We start from the raw sequence: 27,070 nt of genomic DNA, 5'->3' as shown, positions 1-27,070 counted from the left end.
TGCCAAAAGAATGAACAAATCTGTCTTGGAAGAAGTACAGCCAGAATGCTCCTTAGAAGCAAGAATGGTGAGACTTCATCTCATACTTTGGACATGTTATCAGGAGGGACCAGTCCCTGGAGGACATCACACTTGGTAAAGTAGAGAGTCAGGGAAAAAGAGGAGGACCTTCAATGAGATGGATTGACACAGTGGTTGCAACAATGGGCTCAAGCATAACAATTATGAGGATGGCGCAGGACCAGGCAGTGTTTCTTTCTGTTGCATATAGGGTTGCTATGAGTCAGAACCGACTCAACGGCACCTAACAACAACAATAACAGTACATAATTAAAAGTATAACTTTTTTCTTCTAGGATATGTAGAATGTTTACACTTATTTTAACCATGTTCTAGACTACACAACAAATCATAACAAATAATCAAAATCATACAGAACATGGTTTCAGTTTATGATGCAACACATAAATAAATAGAGAGATAAATAAAAGATAACATTTTGGGTTAATTGAATTTATGATAGAGAGGCAAAAATCTTACATATAGTATTAGCAGACAGAATTCAGTGATGCACTAAAGCTCACACACTCACATAGAAACATTGTGCCCAAACTGGATTATCCCAGGAATGAGAGGGAACATTAACATTAGATGATCTATTAATGTGATTCACGATCCTAGCATATTAAAGGGATTTTAAAAAGAGGATTAAGTTAATGGATGCAAGTTGGAAAAAAAAAGAAAAGAAAAAAAACTTTTGATAAGATCAGATCCTTTCATGATTAAAGAAAAAAAAACAGAGGGTCAACTGGGAATATAAATGAAGATCCTTAATGTAATTAAGAAGCATCTGGTGAAAAATTACAGTATGCACTATGCTTAAAGGTAAACCATAAACAGTATTCCTTTCCATTACAGAGTCAAACCAAGGATTCCCAGTAATGCCATTCCATTGTTCCTAGCCAGTGTTGCTAGACCATTAAAAGGAACAAAAAATAGGACATTGAAAAGGAAGAAACAAAGCTATCTTCATTCCTTATCTGTAGGAAATATATAGAAAAATGTATGAGAATCAACAAATTATTAAAACTAATAAAACAGTTCATAAAGACTTCTAAATATATATCAATTTATAGAAACAATTTTTTAACATATTAACCCAAAACTATTAGAATAGATATGTAGATAGTTACAGGTAGAAATATAGATATACAAATACATATATATGCAAATATACATATATATACTTATATGTATAGATTAAAGCTACCCTTTACAATAGCATTGACACCAATAATATGCCTAAACTTAGGAATTTACTTTTAATAAAAAAAAAATCATGATTTTTATGAAGAAAGATTTAAAACTTTTCTAAAAATCATAAAAGAAGAGCTAAATAGATTAAAAGATAAACTATGTATATAAATTGGAGGACACAGTAACATAAAGATGTCCTTTCTGTTCAGATACATCTATAAATTTAATAAAATTGGAATCAAAATTCCAACAGGCATTTTTTTTTTAATGAAACTTTAAATTCTCATGGGAAAGCAAAGGACTCTTTTGAAAGAATATCAAAGCGTAGAATGAACTCATAAATCAAGACTTTATTATAAAGCTATGGAAATTAAGATAGAGTGCTGTTGTTATGATAAAAGGAAAAAATAGACCAAATGAAACAAGATAGCCCAGAAACAAACTCATGTAAATATTGAAATGATATATGGCAAAGGTGGTATTACAATTCAGTAGTGAAAGAATTCACTATTACATAAAGAATGCTAGACAAATGGTTCATTCACATTTGAGAAAAAAAAAATCTTTATCTCACATTATTTTCAAAACTATATTCTACGTGGATTGAAAGTATATAAAAAAATGGAAACCTTAAAGCTATTAAAAAGAAATAGAGGCGACTATTTTACGACCTTGGAATGAAGAAACATTTATTCAAGAAGAATAGCACAGATCATAAAGGAAAAGATTAAAAATTCTGTTCACAAAGCAGCATAAACATAGTGAAAAAAGTAACAGTCACTTGAAAATGGTACTTGTAATGCCTTCAATTACAAAGGATTAACATCCAGTATATATAAATACAGGTACATATCAATAAAGAAAAAGAACGCAATTTAAAATAGGCAAAAGCTATTAAGAAGCAGTCCACATGGGTAGAAGCCTAAGTGGTCTATATATATGTATATATATATACATATATATATACATATATATATTTGAAAAGATACTCAGGCTTGTTAGTAATCAGGGAGAGGCAAAATAAAACAATAATTAAATATCGTTTAATACGCATCAGCTTGACCAATAAATGTTTGGCAGTCCAAGTTCTGGCAAGGACCTGGAGCAATGGTAAGTCTGTTGGTAGGCATGTTAATTGGTGCAACAAATTTAGAGAATAATTTGACAGTATCTAATAAAGTAGCAATTGCCCTCCATCGAGCAACACCACTTTAGATATATTTTCTTGAGAAAAGTCTTGATCTTGTGTATGAAACAGCTTGAACATAAATATTTAAAGCAACATTGTTGAAAATAAACAAAAAATAATTTAATAATAACAATAATGATAGAAACCATGTAGGTATCTGTAAGAGTGGTCAAATAAATTGTGGTGTATTCATAGAGTAAAATACTGTCAGTGAAAAGAAATGAGCCTGACCTGCATGTATCAACATGTGTGATCTCAAAAACAATGCTGAGCAGAAAATAAAAAATAGTAAGCTGGATAATGCCAAGCATGGTATTAAAATATCTATTGAGTTTCAAATATGCAAAATAATACACATGTACAAAAATTATAAAAACATGCATGGGAGAGAAGGAATGGGATACAGGAAGAACACCACACAGGTAGCTTTAAACTGAACCATACTTTTGGTTTATTTCACACCAAAATAAAGGATATAAGGACAATATGATAAAATGTTACAATTTGACAAAGCTGAGTAGTAAGTCTATGGACATTTGTAGTAGAGTTCTCTGTACTTTCCTATATGATTAAAATATTTTCTAGTTAAAACCGTAATAATGGTAGGTATAACGTTCCTGGCACATCAGGCTCAATAAGTGATTGTTTTCTTCGCTTCCCACTTCTTGGCTGGAGCTGATGTACCAAGTGCCCCCTGATTCTTAGCCCAAGGCTGGACTGCAATACTTTGCTTTTCTTGGGCCAGAGTCATCCTAGGTGGTCCCACCACATCTTCTAGCTCAGACAATCTGGGTGGTAGCTCCTGACCTACACCTATTCTCAGTGCAGAATTTTAGCTGCTGAGACAGCTTCTAGCCTGTAGAAATGCTCAAGACAGATACAAGACTGCATTCCTCATTACACTAGAATTATGGATTGCAGAGCTGATCATCACATCCTTCCCAGATTCTCGTTTCATAAATGAAGAAACTAATGATCAGAAAGAGGAAATGGCTTGTCCATGGGTAGCGGGTCAGTGATATTGTTGAAAACAACTTATGTTTCCTGACTTCTTGATCTTTCCAATTGGTTTTTGCATGCAAACTCTACTTGGTTTAAAATGAGCTCTTTTGACTTCTTGTCTGCTGTCTTTGTCAGTTCATCACAGCTGGTACCTTCCACCTCTGGAAAACACTGACTTAGGATGGACTTAGACCTGGTTCGAGCCCCTACCTCATGACCAAAAATGGTGTGACTATGGGCAGAGAGATTAGCCTTCCTAAGTTTTAGTTTTGTTCTCTGAAAAGGGGGATAGTAATAATAATTATCCAAGGGACTGTTGCTTTGATTTGATGAGATTATACGTACAAGGAGCTAGGCGTAGTACCTGGCATATGATAAATAACAAACAGCAAATGGAAACTATGATTGCTATTATTGTTCTAGAAGATGGGATTTCAAAAAGGTATAACAAACTATAGGGCATGATAAATGATTATTATGACACGGAGACAATAGAAGATCAATAAGGAATAACCAAGGGGCTCAGTGAGAGTTTCCTGTAGGAAGCAAAGTGTGATCTTTGCACTGAGTTAAAGGTCTTTCTACCTTGTTCTTCCTAAAGTGATTTCATATTTCTCATTTTATGTTCATATGAGTCTAGGGCAAGAATCATACATCCTAATTAAAAGATAGGAAAACTGAGAGCCAAAGAAAAATAAAGTGACTTGCCTACAGATTTCAGATAGATTTTAATTGACCTATTATGATACTAACTTCATATCAACACTTTAAGAAATGAGTATTTTTGCAAAAAACTAAGTCATGGGGTGTTTAGCTTCCTTATAAGTATATTAGTATCCTTCAGATAATGATTTTATAAGATGTAACTACATTCTAAGGAGCCCTGGTGGTGAAGTGGTTAAGTGCTTGGCTGCTAACAGAAAGGTCAAAGGTTCGAATGCATCAGCCACTCTGTGGGAGAAAAATGTGGCAGTCTGCTTCCATAAAGATAACTGCCTTGGAAACCCTATGAGGCAGTTCCACTCTGTCTTACGGGGTTGGGGTTGCTATGTGTCAGAATGGGCTTGATAGTAGTGGGTAATTATATTTTAGCATAAGACTGTGCTTCAGATTTGATGTACATTTATCATCAATATAAAATTTCTGAGAAGAAATACAGAGAAATCATATCAATTTAAAATGTCAACATTTTTGTTTCTAATTGCCAGAAATGCAAACCTGAGGCAGACATGTCATTTGAGACATTTGTGGAAAATGATGGCTAAAAGTTGGAAAAGTTCAAAGAAAGAAAAGACATTCAAGGGATGCACAAATCTACCCTTCAAATCTGGCCAAACAATCCCATCACATTTGCACACTGAAGTTTACATTTTAATAGCTAGAAAGGTAAAATTAATCTGGTATGCAGTTGGAAGAATTGGTGATTAAATATTAAAAGTGCTTAGTTTTTTTTTTAATTTAAAGTAATATTCAAAATTCTATGAAAGAAATCAGAATTGGGTAAAACAACCACGTTTCAGAGGAAATGTTAAAATTGTAGTTCCAAACAAGAGTAAATGGGAAGTTTTGGTTTGGTAACATGCTCCCATCACTGCTCTAAATGAGAAGATTCTGAGCTGGAGAGTGATGTTGGACCTAAGAGTATTCTGATGGTATTGGCAAGACTGAAAAAGGGAGATACTAGACCACGAGGACAAACCAGAGGCCATGTCACCCATCCAGGCTGAGATGGTGGTGGCAGCAAGGTTGCAGAGGGGATGCCATGGAAGCCATTGGGTGAGGACCTGACAGGGCTTAGGCTCTGCCTGTATGTTGGAGGCGCAGAAGGGGAAGGAGGTCGAATGATAGAGTAAGACTTCCCAGATGGTTTTAGGAGCAGCTGAAAGGAACAACTTAACATGAATGCCCTACTTTTAGACCAACCATGAAATAGGTCCTTACCTTCGGCAAAGCCTCCCCAAAGCCACTAGCTCACCCTTATGAAAGATTCTATTCTACCGCAGTTCTTGAGAAAAGTACCAACGCTTAGTATTAATTTTTCCTTTAACCTGGAGAAAATGTAGTTGTATTACAGGAATTCTTCAGTGGAAAGACATAATCTTTATAGTAGCCATTGCACTCATTTTCCTCTCTCCACTGCACAGAGCTATTGTCAGGCTTCTGTGAGATAATGATACATGAGCCATGCACAAAGACGTGGAAGGAGAGTTATTAAGTTTTTCTACCAATCAGATGTGTTCTATGTGATGCTGGTGGTTAGAAGGAAGATCAGTGTGCAGAAGTTACTGGCAGCCAGATTGTGCCCCAGGGTAAAGACAAACTTTCTGGGATCCAGAATTTTTAGAAGTTGCAATGGGAAGAGAGCAAGCTGAAGGCACTGAGGTGTTCTAGCCAAATGATGGGGTAGAAAGGAGACTTTCCATCAAGCCATGCCACACGTGATGGATGGTGACCCCTTCTTCCTCACTGGTTTACTTAACCAAGGTTACATGTAGTTATCTGTCACTCCACGCCTTTTGTTATAAAGAACAGAGCCTAACTCTAGTGAATGAGATTGTTGATAATTAAGTATTAACAGTAATGGACTGACATTTATTAACTGTTTATCATAAATTGGGCACTTAGGTGCTTTATACATTTTCTCATATCGATCTGCAGGAAAATGCTGGGAAGCCAGATTTATGACTGACCTGAAATAGTTCAGAGAGGTAAGGCACCTGCCTATGAGTTCCTAGCCAGTAAGCAATGAAGCCAGGACTGAAGCACATATTTGCTTGCCCCAAAGTTGGCGTTTATTGAGAAGAAGGAGGAGGCGGAGAGGAAGAGAGGGAGGAGGAAGAGCAAAGCAGAGGGAGGAGAAAAGCATTCACAAATATTAACAGAGCGCCTTAAATATTATCAAGCATAAATCATTTGTGACACGCACCATAAATGAAAAGCACAATGTAGAGAAATTACTCTTTACGCTCTCACCTTCTCCACAGAAGTGACCCATATGCTTCTGACGGTGACCATATACCCCCAGTGGCCTGGGAAGTAGCCTGAAGCAAAGTTCACATTTTGTTCCATAGCATGGTCATATTTGTTTAATATAAAACAAGTTCCTATATTTTAGAGCAAAATGAATGGACAATAGACTGCATGTCATGTTTATCTCGTGCCTACATATACCCCCTGGGAAAACCACTCCCCACCCAAAATATTCCAATTTTAGAAACACTGCCAGAAAAAAGTATACATCCATTAATCAAGAGTTGGATGAAATAGTCAATAAGCTAAAAAAAGAAGAAGAAAAAAAAAAGCCTAATAACAAATTGGCATTCCAGAAGTTTACAGGGTAGTTATTATGCATACATGCAATATCTCAAGATCTTTATGCATTATTCACCTACTTAGTCTTCGTTAACAGAGAACACTAAAAGAATCCCCAAGGACTTCTGGTCTACCTACAATCTTACTAGCTGCTCCAGTGCTGCTAAAACAAACTCCCTTTGGGGTGATAACCCCGACATTCTCAGGAAGGCTATGCTCCTCACCAGAGTCCGTCAGTGCCCATAAACTCCAACTCATCATTGTATTGAGAGCCAGGAGACAGTCTCTGTCCATTGCCCCTGCACCTGTTATCTTGTGGGCTTTATCCAAACAGCCCTAGCCCTCACAGCAGCTGAAATAACAAATGGGCAAGAGAACTTGAGATTTTTTTTTACATCGTCCTTTTGTTTATGAAATCCCCCCCAACTTTGGAATCTGATAGGAATTCTCTTCATTATCATTTTGTGTTTTTTTTCCCATGGCTTTTTATTATTACAAAATAAATAATTGATGTGGGGGAGATGAAAGAGGACTAATCCCTCTCTTTGAAAATGATCAAAAATGAAAAGAAGGTGATGATTTGGCCATGTGGAATTGACATAAACATATCTTTAGCTTGGAGGATGGTTGACAGTAGCCAGGTTCGCTTGGTGGCAGGGTGAGGTCATGCAGGTAGTGGAAAGGGACTAACTAACGGGAGGAGAGTAACCCTGGGTAAGGTTGGGTATTAGGAAGTCAGATCAGGCATTGTACTAGAAGGTCTTGAGTACAGAGAAGACAAGACTGTGCTTTGCAAGAGATGAGGTTATTGAGACAGATGTCTCAGGTAAGGAATGTTGTTGCTGTTGTTAGTTGCAGTCAAGTCGATTCTGACTCATGGCAACCCCATGTGTGCAGAGTAGAACTACTCCATAGTGTTTTCAGGGCTGTGATCTTTCAGAAGCAGATCACTTCTGAGGTGTCTCTGGGTGGGCTCAAACCACCAACCTTTCGCCTAGTAGTTGAGCACTTAACTGTTTGCACCACCCAGGGACTCCTTTTAAGATAAGAAATAAGGAAGCAGAATATAGTATATTATTTAGTAGCATATGATTGTAAACAAGTTGCTTAACCTCTCTATGTCTCAGATTGATCCTCTGTAAAATAAACACGAAAATACTGCTATCCTTATAGGGTTGTTTTTATTCTCAAGTGAAAAAGTGCATGTAAAGTGCTTAGCCCAGAGCCTGACATTCACTGTGCCTACAGTTAATGGATGTTATTATTGTTATTACTTTATTCAAGAGTGAGAGACATAGGGAAGAGCAAGTGGCAGGGAGTGAGGAGATCACTGTATGTACAGGGTAAGGAAAGGGCTTGCTTATGTGGAATATGGTTTGTCCTTAGGTCTTAAAATGAAAGGAAAATATCAGATAAAGCCCAGAGAGTCTGATATGGTGCTTTCCTCGCTCTGTGCCTTTGCTTATACCATTTATTTTTCCTGAATGGTTTTGTCCCAAACCCCTTCCTTCATTATGGGCCACATACCATCTGATACTTATCCATTGTGGTTATTGCAAGGGTTAAATTAAGAAGAAAAGTAGCTAGCAATGTGCATGGTTAGCAGTCAATTAATGCTAGTTTTTACTGGTATACTTTTTAGTGTGGGCCATCACGCTTAGCAGAGTGCCTTATCCACACTGGATGATAAAGATTATTGGTTAACTGTGTGCTCATGGGATTTCAAAATGGAGCAAGACTGAAAGAATATACTCAAGGGGATCAGTTCTCCATCCTCTCCCTCCTCTTATGCCCCCAGTGTTGTGTTTGTATAGCTAATAGTATTTTTTGTGTTTCCCAGGGATCTAACTCTTGGCAGTAAGTACCAGTACCGAATCATCACCATTTCGGGAACTGAAGAGAGTGAGCCATCACCTGCTGCCCTATACATCCATGGAGGTGGATACTGTGGTGATGGAATTATCCAGAAGTAAGTAGATTTAACTAAAGAAAATAGAGTGATGCTAGTTAGGTCAAGTGATGGCCAGGATGCTGAGTAGAAGAGATTAAGTGATTCTCTTCCAAGTGTGAGCTGTGAGCTACCAGTGATCCCCAATAGTCAACCAATTTGTCTACAGATGTTTTGCTGGCCTCAGAAGAAAAGCAATGATTCCTTTCTTTTTTTTTTTTAATACACTTCTCAAGTATGTAATACAATATATGATTTAGATAGAGCTACCATTATGCTCTTATTATCATTATGTTCTAGTTCTTAGTTGTTTTGTTTTATGTGTGTTATTTGTCCTTTCTGTCCCAACCATCAGTCAGATAACAGAACAGAGTTCAACTGAGTCAAAACACTTATAAAATGCGTTGCTGGTTACCATTTACATTTGTTAAAACTGAATATATATATTTTTATTTCTGTTATATATCACCAATTTACAAAATGGGTCAAAAGCTCAATATAAATAACAGTGTAAGTACTCTAACTCACTATAATGTTGAAACTATAAATAGTAAACAGTACTCCAGAGTGAATATTGAATGTGCATATGAGTACACTGAGGCAAATGAATCAGTAAGTGTAAAGATTCCACACAAGCAGCCAAAAAGGAAGAGTACGATTAGAAAATATAAGCATGCATGTCTAAAAAATGGATTTTATTGGATTATCAGTTCATTCATCCCATTGTCCTCAGGGCAAGATGTTAGGCAACTAACAAATGGGGGCAAGAAGCCATAAAAACTTCTGCATTGCCAAAAAACAAAAAAAAAGGAAACCTTTAAGATTTTTCTTTCAGAATAAGCACAAAAATGCTTTCTGGAACAAAATTGAGTAGTTTGTCCTAAGATGTGAAGAAAAGACCAAAAACCTTAGTAACACTATTCAAAATTAAGTTTCTTATGGCCAAAGTAGTTGCAAGTCACACTATTGCTAAGAGACTTGTAAAACTATCAACAGACTTCCCATTCTGTGTGGAGATCAGAAAACAAGCTCTTGGCAAAATTCCTTCATTAAATGGCACTGTTGGGTGTCACATAATATCTGTGCAATATGGAATTGCAATTACCCTTTCTTTGGGGGGAGGGAGTGTAAACAGAGAATTTGCTTCACAATTGGACAAAACCACTGATGTGCAGAACATAATCAGCTCACAGGAACAGTACGTGTATGAAGGAGAAGTACTTGATGACTTGTTTCTGTTTGTCAGTGAGGCTAATGCTACAGGAGAAAAGCAATTTGATTTATTGCTGATAATTTTGTGGGCTGTGATGTAGACTGGAAACCTCTGCTTTGAGATCAAAGGTCCATCTGGAGATACAGCAAAGATGATGCCATAGTTTAAGTGCAGTTTGCACGTGAATACCCATCCACACGTGTATCAGTGATTGGCCAGCAGTATGTTTTCTGATCATGACTTAACATTGACAGAAATATCGAATGTTGCAACTATGATCAGAGGAGGGCCAGTAAGCTACCTCTTGCCAACTTGCTGTGCAAAAAGATTAGCAGTGTGTGCAACGCTCTGCTCCCCCATCCTACAGTATGCTGGCTGTTAGGGAAAGATACTAATGCAAGTTTTTGAAATAAAGAATGACATTTTTTTTTAAATGTTGACATTAATAAAGCCAGTAATGATTATTTTCATGATTTCAAGTGGCCTACTCAAGTGGTGTATCTCAGGGATATATATTCATGTTTTAAATATCCTGCACCTGTAATTTCAAAGCTGAATTGTCAAGATTTTAATATTGAGAATATGATGTAAGAATTTTTAAGCACTGAATTATGGTGCAAATTACCTGATTGCCAAGAATTTTACTCTTCAAGCATAGAAGATAAAGATCCTCACTTGTCAGAGAATGAAACCAATGATGTACTGTTGTGTGTGTTTAAAATCCACATCCAAATGCAGCAACAGAACATGAAGATATTGTTTCCAATACTGAATGCAAAAAAATTAGAGAAAGGGAGCCCTTGGCTGTTCGCTCCCACGTTAAAACATCAACTTCTTGTTTGATGCAGCTATTGTCTGATTGAGCAACTGAGCACAGGGATCTCTAGGGATAAAGTGCCCTGTAATTTGTGGGTCCAAGATTGATCTGAATATCCAGCATATCCAGGAAACACTGGCAGTCATTTCTGACAGCCCATAATTGTGATCTGGTATTTCCTAATTTAGCACAAAGATTAAAAAAAGAAACTCACCAGATTTGGAACCTGATTTATAACCCAGCCTGTCCATCCTGGAGCCAGATATGCATGCACTGGTAACACACTGCAGACGATATCTTTCTTCTCAATGATCTAAAATGATTACTATTATTATTATTAATTTTAAATAGCATTCTTAATTTAACAGAGCTTTTTTTAGCATTTTTACCTAAAATTGGTATCCTGCATACACATCAAATACCTGTTAAGTTACTTGTAGGTACCAAATACTTGTTGACACACTTTGTAGAAAACTGAATGTAAATTATGGACAATTCTCTAAAGGGGGAAAAATACTTTGGTGGAAAGGAGAAATGTCTTCCTAGGTAATAAGATTTTTCTTTGGATGATACATACTAATTTATGATATATGTAATGGAATTTATGAAGAAATATGGATACACTCAGCACTCAGTGAGGCCCCTGATGGATGAGCACTCAGCATGGATAACCCACCACAGCAGATACTCCCAGTTTCATATATACCCTCTGGTCACTTATCGACATGGTTCGGTTCCAAAAGCCAGGTCATTATGGGGAAAATTGGCATTATGTGAAAATGGAGGATGATCACATCAAATCACAAAACCATGCTGTGGTGGTAAAGCAGGAAGCCGGGCTGCCCGAGCCTGTGCTGTTGCCTGCTCCCCAGCTGCTCCTGGGCCCCCAACTGCTCCATCATAGCCAGCATCACTCTTAACTCGCACCTCAGCATTCGTTACTGCCAGACATACATAATTAATGCACAAACTAGTCAGAGAGTAGACTTTTTACTATTGTCATAAATGAGATAAAGAGATAGCCAATAATTAAGGAGTAGATATATAGTGTAAGGACAAAAGCACTTGATGAGGAATCTGGAGACTTGGGTTAATCCTGTAATAATGATACAAAAGAAAACAGAAAACCAAACTCGTTGCCATCGAGTCAATTTTGACTCATGGTAACCTCATGTGTTGTAGAGTAGAACTGTGCTTCATGGGGTTTTCAAGGCTGTGTGACCTTTTGGAAGCAGATTGCCAAGCCTTTCTTCCTGGGTGCCTCTGGGTGGGCTCAGACCACAAAACTTTCGGTTAGTGGTTCAGTACTTGACCTTTTGCTCCACCCAAGGACTCAGTAATAATAATTATTATAATAATAAACATTTCTTGAGCCTCTACTATTGTGTGAGGCACTGTGCTAAATTGTTTTCTTCTTGAATGTTCCCAACATCCTTATGAGGTAGATCTTATTATCATACTTTACAGAAAAGATAACTAATGAACAGAGAGATTAAAGAGTGTTTCTTCAGCTTATACACCCAGAAAGTAGTAGAACCAAGATGTGAACCCAGGGTCCAGGTTCGCAGCTGGATTCACCATTGCCTTGCCATTTGACCTGACAAGACTGCAAAACTAACCAGGGAAGGAGTGGCTGCTGTGTGGTGTCTGCAGCGTCCCAGGCCCTGGGCCAGGCACTGGGGTGCTAGGCTGATGAAGATTCTGTCACCGCCTGTGGCATCTCACAACCTGGTGTGGGGGACTCCCAAGTAACAGACAAGGACAGTCAGTTCGACAGGCACCATGATAGATGGTGTGTAGTGTCTATGGATACAGAGAAAACAGCCACCCACTCCAGCCTGGGAGGTCAAAGAAGGTTTCTCAAAACCTACCCATCTACTATTAGATTGGTCATGCCTAGAAGATATTCATGGTGACCCTAGCCTAGGTTTAAAAAAAAAGGATTTCTCCAGATAACCTGTGAAATATCTAAAAAGCACAAGATCATCACCAATTTCCTGCCTGCAATATTCACCGGGCCCAACTTAGAAAACGGGCTTCTTTGGTCACAGGTTTGCAGACAGGGAAGAACTTGGACAGCTCTTTGGAGCTCAGTGCAATGTCCTAATCATCTTAAGGACCAATTGGGAGACACTATCCTGCTACTCTGACACCTCCTAAAAGCAACAAACATTCCTCTGTGTGCTAACTGCCTGGGTGAACGGAAAAGTCTGAGACCTCGTCAATACTGTGACAGGTACCAGCTGGTCTCCAGGGAAGTAGGGATAGCTGCCACACACTCTGTGGGGACCTCCTAGGTCAAAGCGGGAATGGAAACTGTGATTCCCTGAGCATCTACTATGCGCCAGCCACTTTAAGTTACATTCCATTCTCACACTAACTCTAAGCAGTAGACATAATTATCTCCATTTTAACACGTGAGAAAATTGAGGCTCAAGATACAGAATGGCACTGTCCAATGGATTTTTCTGCAATGATGAAAATGTGTTCTGTGCTGTCTAATATGGTAAGCCACTAGTCACATGTGGCTACTGAGCACTTGAAATGTGACAAGTGCGACTGAGGAACTGAATTTTTAGTTATATTTCCCTTTAATTAGTTCTAATTTAAATAACCAGTGTAGCTAGTGGTTACTGTATTGGACAGCTCAGATAACGAGAGATCAAGGGATTTGCCCAAGATTACACAGCTAGTTTGGAACACGGTTTTCTGTTTCTGAAAGAAGGAGAATTTTCCAGAAAGTAGCAATACATCCAGTTATTACTCTTCCTTCTCTCCCAGGTCCAGTGCAGAGCACATCACTCATTATCTGCCCATCGCAACCCCAGCAAAATCAGCCTTAGGTGATGGAAATAATCCCAACAAAAACAAGAAGGGGCATTTTTCTTTCTTAGCAGCATAGTCCCAAAGGCGTTGGGGTTCTCGACACCATGAAATGACACACCCAGCAGAGAAGGCAAAACTTTCCCACAAAAAGATGACTACACCTAAGGCCGTAGATGGAAAATCCTTACCTTTAAGTGTGTTGACGGAGTAGGAGGAGGGCGGAAAAGGTTGTTAAGGCAGGGAGGAGGGTAGGGCCAGCAGTGTATTATAGAACCTCCAAAACAGCCTTCAGATGGACCATTTCAAAATCAGAAACACCAAAATGGCAGTGAGATTTCCTAGACATTAGGGGAGCAAGTTCCATTAATTTATTTGTTTATTCATTCATTCCTTAATCCCGTCTAACTAGTTTGTCATCAGAAACACAAAATAAGGCAAATGTAATAGTATTTTATAATCTATACCTTGTGTGAATCTCAGTTTGAAGATGAAGGAAGAGAGACTCAGACAGGGAAAGGGATTTGCCCCAGGTCTCAGGGAAGGTTCCTGGCACAGTGAGGGACTTTTCCAGGTCCGGCTATGGTTTTGAAACAGATCTGACAAATTTTTCTTTTGTATCCAATCTGCAGAGAAAAAGGTGAAGAATGCGATGACAAGAATAAGCTCAATGGTGATGGTTGCTCCCTTTTCTGCCGAAGAGAAGTTTCCTTCAATTGCATTGGTAAGTCTTTATTACTTCTCTAGGTCTGCCTGAAGAAGTGGACAGTGCGGAATAGTTCATCAATTAAAATAACAGTAACTGGTTGCCCTTGAATTGATTTCAATTCATGGCGACCCCATGTCTGTCAGAGTAGAACTGTGCTCCACGGAGTTTTCAGTGGCTGATTCTTCAGAAGTAGATTGCCAGACTTTTCTTCCAAGACACTTCTGGGTGGATCCAAACCACCAACCTGTTAGCAGCTGAGCACGTTAGCTGTTGAACCACCCAGGAACTCCACAATAATGATAATCATGACTAAATGACTCATTCCTTTATACCACAAATATTTATTGAGGGTCTTCTATGTACCAGGCACTATTTTAGACACCAGGGAATATAATGATGTTTAAAAAAAAAAAAAACCAGCAGATAACCCTGCCCTCATGGAATTTATATTCTCACAAATGATGGTAATGACAGGTAACTCAAGCTTTATTTTACATACATTATTGCTGTTCCTCACACCATCTATCCAGGACTAATATTAGTATAGATTTTAAAGGCTTTTATTCTTACTTTAGAGATGAAAAAATCAAAAGCCAGAGAGATTATAAAACTTGTTCGGAGTCACACAGGTCAAAAGTGATGGAAGACAGAAGCAGGACTTGAACCTGATTTTGTCTGTTTCTTAAGTGTGTGTTCAGTCCATTTTGCCACACAACCTCTATCTAGGACCCAGGAATCCAGCTCTGTGGTCCCCTCTGCAGACTCAGCACCTTGGGCAGTCTCTCCGAGTGAGGGAGGAGGACTAACAGACTAGCCTGTGTTTAGAAAACAAATGTCCTTTTCCCACCTTTAGTGAGTCAGATGGGAGATTTGTTTTCCCCTGCCTTCTCTCCGAGTCTGGCGGATCTTGTGGTTTCAGCCCCACTTGGGAGGCCTGCGCCAGCCCGGGGCTGGTAAACAGACAGGGGCTGGGGGGCAGGGGTGGAATTTTGAGCTTGCCCAGATGAGATCATACTTCCTTTAAGATGCAAATCGATACCTGAAGATCAAAGGTCCCTCAGCTAATCCCCTGGGCTGGAGGTGAAAACTAATCACAATTCATTTGCAAGTACAAAACACAGAGGTGCTCTATCTGAAGAGGGAAAGGGCAGCTACGGAGGGGAAATGGGGATGAAAACATTGGTGGGAAGATTTCTCACTGAAAGGCAATTTTCTAGGAGGACTGAAGGGGAGAAGCAGTCATCACATCCTCACATCTGCAGTGCATTACACGGTGTGTTTAAACGTTTCTCCTGGTAGATCATGAGCTCCATGAGGGTTAAGGCCATGCATATTTACCTTTTAGTACTTCTCAATACACATATATTGAGCACCTACTGTCTGGCTTGGCCCCAAACAAGGACTGAGCAGCACAATAGAGGTGTTCAGTAAATGGGTGTGGATGGAAGAAAGGGGGACATGACACAGAGATAGGAAGGACAAGGGAGTTTCCAGGCAGGGCCTTGGGTTTTCAAAAGGCAGATTTTGTTTCTCTCTTCTGTTGATTTGAGTGTGATTCATAGTAGAAGCTTGATTTTAGTCTATGACATGGCAGAAAGAGCCTTAGGCTAAAATAAAGAAAACCAAGCTCTCATCCCAGGTTTACTGAGAACTTGCAGTATATAGTCGGCCAAGTGGCTTCCCTAGTCTGAGCCTCAGTTTTACCTCCTGTAAATTGAAAGGATTGGGTTAGGTTGTCTCTAAGAGCCCTCAGTTGCATGATTTCTGAGATGATATGTGTGAAGATTTCTCATAATTATGGCCTCTACTTGAACCAAATCCTATGTTCGCTGTCATACTCATGACACCCACCCTCACTCCTAGACCATGCTGGAGAGTATCTGCCTATTTCACTAGAACTAAGGCAGGGAGTTAAGTGCTTCTGGGAAGAAGGTAGAATGTGGATGGAGACTGAAAAGGGATGTAGAGCTTCAAAAGGACCTGACATCCGTGTTCTGTGTGGCTTCAGAACTATGCAACAGTAAACAAAAATGAGGAAGCTTCTTACAGGTGGAAATTCATAGTCATGGAAGGGGTCCACAAACTGTGGCCTACAGGCCAAAACTGGCCCACTGCCTGTTTTTGCTGATAAAATTTTGTTGGAACACAGCCACATTCGTTTGTTTATATATGATCTAAGGTTGCTTTCCTGCTACAACAACAGAGTTGAGTAGTTGTGACAGAGACCGTATGGCTTACCAAAAAAACCCAAACCTATTGCCTTCGAGTAGATTCCGACTCATAGCCACCCTATAGGACAGAGTAGAAGTGCCCCATAGGGTTTCCAAGGAGTGGCTGGTGGATTCGAACTATCCACCTTTTGGTTAGCAGCCATACCTCTTAACCACTGCATCAACAGGTCTCACAGAGCTTAAATATTTACTTTCTGGCCCTTTGCAGAAAAAGTTTGCCACCCCATGGTTCATGGCTTTGAAGTACTTGATGCTCTTGATTGTTTGGAACTAGATGCAGAGAAGAGGTGAAAATTATGGCATAGTTCACCATTTCTTAGAAAAGAACTGAATTTTAAGCATACAGTGGTGGGGACTGGGAAGCTCTGTTGTTAATAACACTGAGCTGCGAGTTCAACCCCAGCTTGCTTTGGACTTCATTTCCCTCATATACTTTAGTCTTTCTTCTGGAAAATGACTGGTTTGGACTAGATCAGTGGATTTCAAACTTTGTGAACTGAATTACATAAGAGGAAAGAAGTGAAGGGAGGGAGTAACCAAGAGGACGATGCTTGAACTCTCATAGAGCCACTGTGTATGTTGTTAGTCTGTACTAGATTCTAAGTGTTCTGGTGATGATGATGATATTTACAGAACACCTGTTATATGTCAAGCACATTTAAACTCTCATTCTCACAACATTCTCTTTTATTGTCCTGCTTTTACAAAAGAGGAAGTTGAGACACAGGCAGGTTAGCTAAGGATATATAGTTAAGTGGTAGAGCCCAGATTTAAACCCATAGAGTCTGACTCCTGAGTTCACCATGGTAACAGTTGCCATTGGGTTGACTACGATTTTTGGCAACCACATGTGTGTCGGAGTTGAACTGTGTTCCACAGGGTTTTCAATGGCTGATTTTTTTGGAAGTAGACCACGAGGTCTTTCTTCCGAGGCAACTCTGGGTAGACTTGAACTGCCAAACTTTCTGTTAGCAGTCAAGCGCTTTAACTGTCTGCACCACCCAGGTAATCCCACTATGGTAAAAAAAAAAAAAAAAAAAAAAAAAAACAGTTGCTGTCGAGTCGATTCCAACTCATAGAGACCATATAGGAGAGAGTAGAACTGCCCGTTAGGGTCTCCAAGGAGTGACTGGTGGCTTTGAACTGCCGGCATTTTGGTTAGCAGCCGAGCTCTTAACCACCGAGCAAAACAGATAGATCTTGGTCTTGGAGAGCTTTGGTGCGTAAGTGAGGCGCATACTACTATAAAATAATTAATGCAATAATTACATGTAATGGAATACAAAACTCTCAGTGATGTGGACAGTGCCCAGAGAAGGTTCTCTTTTACCTTGCTATATTGAGTGGGGCTTTGTGTTAGAGAAAGAACCTCATCAATGTCCCACACTGACCCTTTAGAATAGTACTATAGAGATTCACAGAGACACAACATTCCAGGATGAAAGGGGCCAGTCTAGAGATCCCAGCTTCCAGGGCTACATTCCAAGGACAAATTTCATGGCTGTTGAGTCTGGAGAATAGTCTTCCTCTAAAAGGAGCTGCTAAAAAATAGACAGTGAACCTTCAGCTCCCAGCAGACCCAGCTTTAATGAGTCAGAGAAATGGGGTTGGCGTGTGGGAGGCTTTGCTGAGGTGGACATTGTTCTAGTCATTACATTTGTCAAGACCGGGGTCAAGACAGTGGCCAAGAGAACAGGCCTGAGGGAGATGGGCTTGGGTTCACACCATGGCTTAGACATGCTGCCTTGGCTAAGCCTCAGTGTTCTCATCCAGAAAATGGTAAAAACCGTAGAACCCATCTGTGGAAGATATTTACAAATCTTTTAGGATACTTATTATCTGAATTCCCTTCCTAGATTCAGGCAATAACTATCCTAATGAGGCAGAGCCCAGCTTCCACTATAGAAGTTGAAAATCCAAGAATCTCATTGTCCCAGTATCCCTTGTAGCTAGAGTGTGGATCTAAGACCTAGAACACCTCCCACTCCCCCACCAAAAAAAAAAAAAAAATCAGATATACAGACCCAAGACTTTGAATCAGAAGCTAGTGTAGATAAAAAATAGAGACGTTGCTGAAATCATTTTGATGAGGGTGGAGGAAGTGGCCACAACCCATGCCAGTCTCCAAAGCACCAGTGACAGCCATCTAGCATCAGTGCTGAAGTGACTGTGCTCAACAATTAATAGCGCTGTGATGGCTGTTCTTTCTCCTGGGGCCTAACTGTGGGCTTGAATTTTGGCTTCAAAGCATTCAAGCCTGGCTCTCTAGCCCTCCCAGAGATTCTTCCATAAGTATCCAATATTCTTTGAATAGTTCTGTTTTGTTTTTTTGCTTAAATTTGCCGGTTTCTGTTGGTTTTCAATAATCCTGACTGAAAATTATTGTCATAAGATACTGTGAGGATTGGATGCTATCCAGGTTTAGCCTGGGTTCCTTACATGATGGATTTACTTGATGCACATTAACTATTACTTTTCTTTGTGTGTGTGTGTGTGTGTGTGTGTGTGTGTGTTGGTGGGGGGTTGTATCAGCAACAACCACCATTTATGAAAATTCTCTAGGTGGTGCGCCCTGCGCCATGCATCTTTGTTTAATGCAAGCCTATATGAGGCCTCGTATTTCCAGATAAGGGATGTGAGCCCTACCGTGATCTTTTAACTTGTCTAGGGTTAAGGGGTGTGATCTCATCTCCAGACTGAGCAGAGAGCCCTGCTTTTTCTACCCTGACACTGCCTCCCCATTTGGGTGACCGGTTTGCTTTCCTTCCTTCCTTCCTCCCTCCCTCTTCCTTCCATCCCTCCATCCTCCCTGCTTCCTCCTTCCTTCCTTTCTTTACATCTTTTTCTTTTCTTTTCTTTTTCGTCACTGACCATTTACGAGGGCTAATGTTTTCCCTGGGTTTGGTAACATCAGTGTGAGAGTAGGTGACAGATTTATGGTGACAACCCACTCACTTTTCAGAAGCCCACACATCCAGAAGTATTCCCAAGGTGCCAATGTGTTATTGTGCAACACCCTGGGACTTTCCTTCGCTACTTTCCCACCCCCAGTGCCCTCATCCCCCAACACATAATAAGTTGCTTGTTAAAATGAACACCACCCACAAGGCCACTTAGGCAATACAGGCTACATTTCCCAGCAGTGTAGAAATTATCTTGTCCTTTTCCCCCTTTTTAAAATATAACATACCCCAGGCCTGAGGCTTCAGTTTAAAAACGTGGTATCAGTAAGATGATAACTCCCCCCTACAGGCACTGGCTGGAGGCATTGTTCAGCGGTGTTGGGAATTCTGTTTCTAAAGCACTGAGTCATAAAATGCAGACAGGCTGCTGATAAAAGCTGAAGGAGGGAAGGTAATGGTCAAATTAGTCAGACAAAATGTGAAACGTCCCAAAAGGGGGTTATGCTTATTAATATATCTTGAGCTGGTGCTGGAAATGTGCTACTTCCTGAGATGACATTTAATCCATAGCAGGAGATGAATTGTAGAGAACTCCTAGGGTTATGTTTTGATTTACCACTCTGCGTTCTTCGAGGTACCTGGGTCCAAGTTGTGGTTTGGACATCGAGTTCTGGGCTGTGTAGTGTCCAGCAAGTACCTGAGCATCTCGGAGCCTCAGTTTCTTCCTTTGTGAAGTAGGGGCAATTGGGATAAGGGCTCTAAGGCTTCTTTGCTCTTCTGATCTTGAGGGATCCCTGATTTGACAAACATATATTTAAAGGCTTTGGACGATTCAAATCCAGCTTGATGTTGAAATATAGTTAGGAAAACAGAGCACATCAGACCCCCAAGTTACCTTTCCCAGACATATATGCACTCTCTGTGTGTCTCTTTTTCTCCCTACCTCCCCACCCCGCTCCTCTCCCCCACTTCCCTGCCATCAGCATCACTTTGTCTCTGGTCCCTGACATAGCATCCCCAGCCCTGTTTTCCAGCCAGGGCCAATAACTCAATTAGCACCCCCACTGGCTCAAGTGTGTGAGGCAGATAAGGGAAGGAGGAGGGATCAATCTGCTGCCCCACCAGTCACTGCAAGGAGTGGTGGGGGGGTGGGTAGTGTCACAGTGTCTTGTGGCCCGTCTGTAAGGCTGCTCTGCCTGCTCTGAGCCAAGGCGAGAAAGAAAAACAAGATGAATCGCTGCCTCTTCGCAGTGGACGTTCTGATGAGACCTTAGAACAACAATGACCAAAAAGGAAAACAGCATCTGGTGGAGGGGCAGGGGGAGTGAAAGAGGGAGGAAGAATGAGGTCTGCTGGGAGTTGCATTTATTATTATTTTTCTTTCTAACAACGTGAAATCATAATAGAAGATCTACCTCTCACCTTACCAAAAAAAATTAGATAAAAAACAACTCTTTTATTCATTCAGACCTCCATCTGTGAAAAACATAGTAAGTTTTACCAAAATACTTTCTTGAAATAAAGCTTCCCTTGGCTTGGGGGAAAAATAAAGTTGCTGTCAAGTTGACTCCAACTCATAGCGACCCCTTGTGGGTCAGAGTAGAACTGTGCTTCATAGGATTTTCAATGGCTGAATGTCTTAGCTATGCTGCTAAAACAGAAATATCACAAGTGTATGGCTTTAACAAATGGAAATTTATTTTCCCACAGTTCAGGAGGCTAGAAGTCCAAATTCAGGGTGTCAGCCTAGGGGAAGGCTTTCTCTCTCTGCTGGCTCTGGAGGAAGGTCCTTGTCTCTTCTAGGCTTCAGCTCCTGGGTGATCTTCATGTGGCTTGGCATCTCTCTTTCCCCATCTCTGCTTCCTGGCTTGCTTGTTTAATCTCTTTTATATTTGAAAAGGGATTGACTCAAAACACACCTACACTAATCCTGCCTCATTAACACAGCAAAGACAATTCATTCCCAAATGGAATTATGACCACAGGCATAGAGGTTAGGAATTACAACACATATTTTGAGGGAACATAATTCAATCCATAACATTCCACCCTTTGACCTGCCCAAAATGCATGTCCTTCCCACATGAGAAACATTTACCCATCACATCATCCCAAAAATCTTAAACCAACTCCAAGTCCAAAATCTCAACTTCTGAATCATCTAAATGAAATATAGGTGAGACTTTAGGTATATTCCATCCTGGAGCAAAATTCCTCTTCATCTGTGAACCTGTGAAATCTAGATTACAAATTATCAATTTCCAAAGTACAATGCTGGAACGGGCGCAAGGTAGACATTTCCATTACAAATGGGAGAGATTGGAGGGAAAGAAGGAATAACAGGCACCAAGCAAGTCCCAAACCCAGCAGAACAAATTTACATTAGTTCTCAAGACTTGAAAATAATCCTCTCTTCTCTGAGACCATCTAGGCAATGGCCCTGCCCTCCAGACTCTGGATGTTGACCATGTCCCCTGGATTCTGAGTGGAGGCCCCTTGGGCCTGGACTTCAGCTCCACTTTCCAGGCCCACTGGAATGGCAACTCTGCTCCCTCAGTTTAAGGCAGCCCCATTCTCCTAGTCCATCTGAGTGGTGAGCCCACCCCCTCAGCCCCAGCAGAGCTCATTCTTCTGCCCCTTGGCCATGACAGCCCTGCCCCTCTGCTTTGGGTGGTGGCCCCATCCCCCTGGCATACCTTAAATGCAGCCCTACACTCTGGAACCACGTTGATGAAGATCTAACTCTTTGAAACTTAGGAGGCTGTAGCCCTACTCTTTGAGATCCAGGAAACCATAGCTCCACCCCTTGAAACCCCAGAGGCCACGGCCCCACCTTTTGAGACTGAGGCAGCTCTGCTTCCCGTGTGCCTTCTGCTGATCTCTGAGTTACTCCAGGTTCTTTTCTTTTCTTGGAGGACAATAGATGTAGCTCCTTTGACCTGTTTAGTGCCTTTAGAATTCCAAGGGGCACACAGCGTTCTCTTCTTTCGTTCTTTCTCTGTTCCCTTCAGTCTAAGCTGATGGATTTTCTGCTAAGGTAGTTGGTTAGATCCATCAGTCACAGGCTTAATCTCTTTAACAAAAGATTGTGTAGCCAAGTCCTTGGTGAACATTCTAGGACATATGTCCTTAGTTTGTACAATATAATTTTCCAAACTTTAAGTTTTGTTTTCATTTTGCATAGTTTATTTTTAAGGCCATTTCTTTCCTCTCACATTTTACTACAAGCAGCAAGGAGAAACCATGTGGGCCCTTTAAGATCTTGCTTAGAACTCCTCAGTCAGATATTCAAGTTCATCACTTACAATGTACCTTCCACCAAACATTTGAACATAATTCAGACAAGTTTCTTGCCACCGCATAAAAAGCATCACCCTTCCTCCATTGTCCAATCACATGTTCATCATTTTCTTTTAAAGCCTCACCAGAAGCACATTTAACATCCACATTTCTGGAACATTCTGTTGCTGTTGCCATGTGTGTTCTCTAAGATGATAGAAGCTGTCTCTATAACTCTCCTCACTTCCTTCTGAGCCCTTGCCAGAATAGTCTTTGAGGTCCATAATTCTACCAACAGTCTCTTCAAGGCAATCTAGGCTTTTACTATTAGGCACCTTAAAACTCTTCCAGCCTCTACTCATTACCCAATTCAAAAACTGCTTCCACATTTTAGGTATCTGTTAGAGCAGCACCCCACTCTTCTGGTACCAAGTGCTGCTATAACAAAAATTCTACAAGTGCATGACTTTAACAAACAGAAATTTATTTTCTTACAGTTTAGGAGACTAGAAGTCCAAATTCAGGGTGTCAGCTCTAGAAGAAGGCTTTTGTCTCTGCCAGCTCTGGAGAAAGGTCCTTGTCTCTTCTGAGCTTCTGCTTCTGGGCAATCTTACTGCGGCTTGGCATCTCTCTTCTCCAACTCTGCTTGCTGGCTTGCTTGTTTAATCTCTTTTATATTTGAAAAGGGGTTGACTCAAGACACACCTACACTAATCCTGCCTCATGAACATAACAAAGGCAACCCATTTCCAAACGGAATTATAAACACAGGCAAAACCAAAAACCAAATTTGTTGCCATAGACTAGATTCCAACTCATAGCTACCCTATAGGACAGAGTAGAACTGCCGCATATGGTTTCCAAGCTGTACCTGGTGAATTCGAACTGCTGACCTTGTAGTTAGCAGCTGTAGCTCTTAACCACTGCACCACCAGGGCTCCAACCACAGGCATAGAGGTTAGAAATTACAGCTCATATTTTTGGGGGACACAATTCAATCTATAACACCGAATTTTTGTAAGTAGATCACCAGACCTTTCTTCTGAGGTGCCTCTGTGTGTACTCAAGCTACCAACCTTTTGGTTAGCAGCTGAGGGCTTAACCATTTGTGCCACCCAGGGACACTAAGACAGGCCCTTAAAAGAAGAAAAGGGAAATATTAGTGGTGGGCTTGGTGGTAATAATAAAGGCATTGATGATGATAGATGGGTGACAACATGGGACCATGGTTAAACCAAAACCAAACCAAACCAGTTGCTGTCAAGTCCATTCTGACTCATAGTGATCCTATAGGACAGAGTAGAACTGTCCCATAGGGCTTCCAAAGAGCAGCTGGTGGATTTGAACTGCCAACCTTTTGGTTAGCAGCCAAGCACTTAACGACTGTGCAACCAGGGCTTCGTGGTTAAGAACATGGATTTTAGAACTAGACTACCTACTCAGGTACTTTTTACCTGTGCCTCAGTTTTCTCAGCAGTAAAACGGGTTAGTGATTGTTCCTACTTCTTAGATTTGTTGTGAGGATAAAATCAGTTTATGTGTGTAAAGCATTTATAACAGTGTCTTGCACCTGGTAAGTGTTATACATGTGTTTGCTACTGCTGCTATTATTTTTGTTATTGATATAATTCAGAAGTAGTATCAATCCTCTCAGCAACCTATGAGATAAATAATGTTATTATCTCACTTTCACAAAGGAAAAAAAAATCACTGAAGATCAGATCAAGCCTTGTCTGCCTGCCTCTAAAGACCATGCTCTGTCCAATATCCAGACAAACTTCTGAGAAAGCAGGGAAGTGTTTCTCTTTTCCACTCTTTCTGCTTTAGTACCATTGGGTTATAATAGGAAATAAAAGTGAATGCATATATCCTTCCTGTGCCTTTTTCATGAGTCATGAAAACAGTAACTTTCAGTTATCATCACGCTATAAATGTTCTGCCATGTAAAACCCATGCCCCCATGTAGGATCATTCTATGTTTTGGGTTGAATTTTTGTTTTTAACTCATCCTCATTGTGGATCCTGGTGGCACAGTGGTTAAGAGCTCGGCTTCTAACCAAAAGGTTGGCAGTTTAAATTCTCCAGCTGCTCCTTGGAAACCCTATAGGACAGTTCTACTGTGTCTTATAGGATCGCTATCAGTTGGAATTGACTAGATGGCAACAGAATGGTTTGGTCCGTTGATAATAGCCAAATTGTGTTTAGCGTAGCATGGGTTTGACCCTTAAGCCCTTTGTCATGGCAAGGTATTGGAGACAGAGGAGCCTGGGTCATCTTGTGCATCTCCCATTCCTTCCCTGAATCTCAGTCTCCTCTTCTGTAAAATGGACACAATTATGACACCTACAACTCTGTTTAGAAAAGGAATGAAACAATGTCTTTGCATGGCAGTTACTGGGCACTTGTGAATGCCACTGCTGTTTCCTTTTCTCCTTCCTTCCTCCACATCTCAATTGTGATGATAAGGCCGCCAATCCGTCTCTGGCAAAAATAGTACTGACCTCGGTCCGGACTCAGCTCTGCCCCTAAATTGCTATGGGCCCTTTTTCAAAGAGACCAAAACTCCGTGTTCTCAGTTTCCCCAGCTATAAAGTGAAGGGAGTGAGTTCGATGAGCTCCCGGAGTCCTTTCAGCTCTGACTTCTAGAATTTAAATCCCAGATCGTTATTGTTTTTAAACTGTGCATTTTAAAAGAAACGAGGGCTTGGGGAGGAGAAAGGAATTCCTTTAACCCAGAGGGTCAAAGGGGGTCACTGAGGGGACAAAAGAGCAGGAAAAGGAGGCGATGGGGCGGAAGGCTGACGAGCCAGGAAGGACCAAAGATCTGAAGTCCTCAACCGGGAGGTCTGATGGATCCATTCAAACACTCTTGAGTCAGCACCAGTTAGGATCAAGCCTGCCATCCCGCCTGAGACCAGGGCTTACCACCTCCTTTGGAAACCCGGGAGGCCTACCCCACAGAGAGGCAGGGCTGGAATGAAAAGAAACAGGACAGCCTCTGACGCCAGAAGGGAGCAATTCTAGCCCTCAGCCCAGGTTGGCTTCCCGACTCTCAGGGAAGGGGTCAGGCTGGGGAACCAGCTTGTAGCTTATTTGAATGAGAGGAACCAAGACCCAACTTTGATGTCCGCCTTTGAAAGGCAGCCAGAGTCCAAGGCAGGTGAATCTGGGTAGCCAAGAACAAGAGTATCTTTGTGAAGTTTAAAATGACCAGAAATATGTCTGCACATATGTGTGCCTAGCTGTGCATCTGTGCCGTTATGACTGAGGTAGCCGGGGCCGGGGGGGGCGGTGTAGGGGAGAGGCCCCCACACTGGGAGTCAGGGTCTTTTCATAGTTCCTGACTCTCTGCTATTTCTTGGGGGCCATATTGGGTTGGAAGAGATATTTAATATTCATGAGCTGTGATCTCCACTTGAAGGGCGTGCCCTGGGGGAAATTGAAATATTAAGCAAGTGAGAAATATAGACCTAATTGTATCCTCCTTTTCTTTTTAGACAGAGAAGTAATGTACTTAAAATAAAATGATGGACGGGCAGTCAGGAGTGTGTGAAAACCTCACTGTTAGAGCCTGCAGAATAAGATGGCTGCTCTCTCCTAGTGTTTGCAATTAGAGCCAGGCAGAAGATGGTGCAAGTGGGCTGCTGGGTTATGTCATTCATTCATTCATTCATTCATCCCACCCATGTATTGATGCTTGTTGCGTGACAAGCACTGTGCTAATGTGGGGGAAACAGCAGTGAAAAGGAAGATCATGGAGGCCGGAAAAAATAACACTGGTAATATAGTTGTTGAAAGTGCCACTAAATGGAAATACGAGGAGATATAGAACTGGAGGAGTTTCTTCACATTGAACCAGAACCAGTTGCTGTCCAGCTGATTCCAATTCATGGTGACCCCACGTGTGTCAGCGTAGAATTGTACTCCATAGGATTTTCAGTGTCTGAGTTTTCAGAAGTAGATCGCCAGGCCTTTCTTCCGATGCACCTTTTGGTGGGTTTGAACCTTTTGGTTAGTAGTCCAGCACTTAATCTTTTGCCCTACCCAATTTAATGCTTTTTCTCTATTGGCTCCTTTGATTAATCATATGGACCCTATGAAGTATGTTTAACATTGTACTGGCTTTGTAACTAAGGAAATCCAGGCCCAGAGATGTTACATAATTTACTTGAGGCCCCCACTAAGGGATTCTTGCTAGGGAAGTCTGGCTCTTATGCCCTCGGGCTTAACTACTAATTTATGCTACCTCTCAGTCATTAAGGCTATCTATTAAAATGTGTACTCTCAAGAGCTGAACAGCCTACCAGCAAACAGATAATGAGAAGGGGAAGCATTCACAGTGCAAAAGAGATCTTCACATAACAAAAGGATCCCAGGGTCTCTTTAA

The 27,070-nt window shown here is 40.8% G+C and overlaps 1 protein-coding gene across 1 annotated transcript in view; it reads left to right on the top strand.

The window, feature by feature from the left end:
- PAPPA (pappalysin 1) overlaps nucleotides 1–27,070 on the top strand; it is a 263,538-nt gene that overhangs the window by 117,938 nt on the left and 118,530 nt on the right. The window contains exons 8-9 of the mRNA XM_004372342.3: nucleotides 8,601–8,729; nucleotides 14,194–14,285. Coding sequence (XP_004372399.2) covers nucleotides 8,601–8,729; nucleotides 14,194–14,285 — 221 coding nt within the window. The remainder of the gene's footprint in view (nucleotides 1–8,600; nucleotides 8,730–14,193; nucleotides 14,286–27,070) is intronic.

This window comes from Trichechus manatus, unplaced genomic scaffold (assembly GCF_000243295.1).
Source record: "Trichechus manatus latirostris isolate Lorelei unplaced genomic scaffold, TriManLat1.0 scaffold00016, whole genome shotgun sequence".
Taxonomy (NCBI): domain Eukaryota; kingdom Metazoa; phylum Chordata; class Mammalia; order Sirenia; family Trichechidae; genus Trichechus; species Trichechus manatus.
The sequence above is the reverse complement of the archived record's forward strand: the minus strand, read 5'-3'. Positions and strand labels throughout refer to the sequence as shown.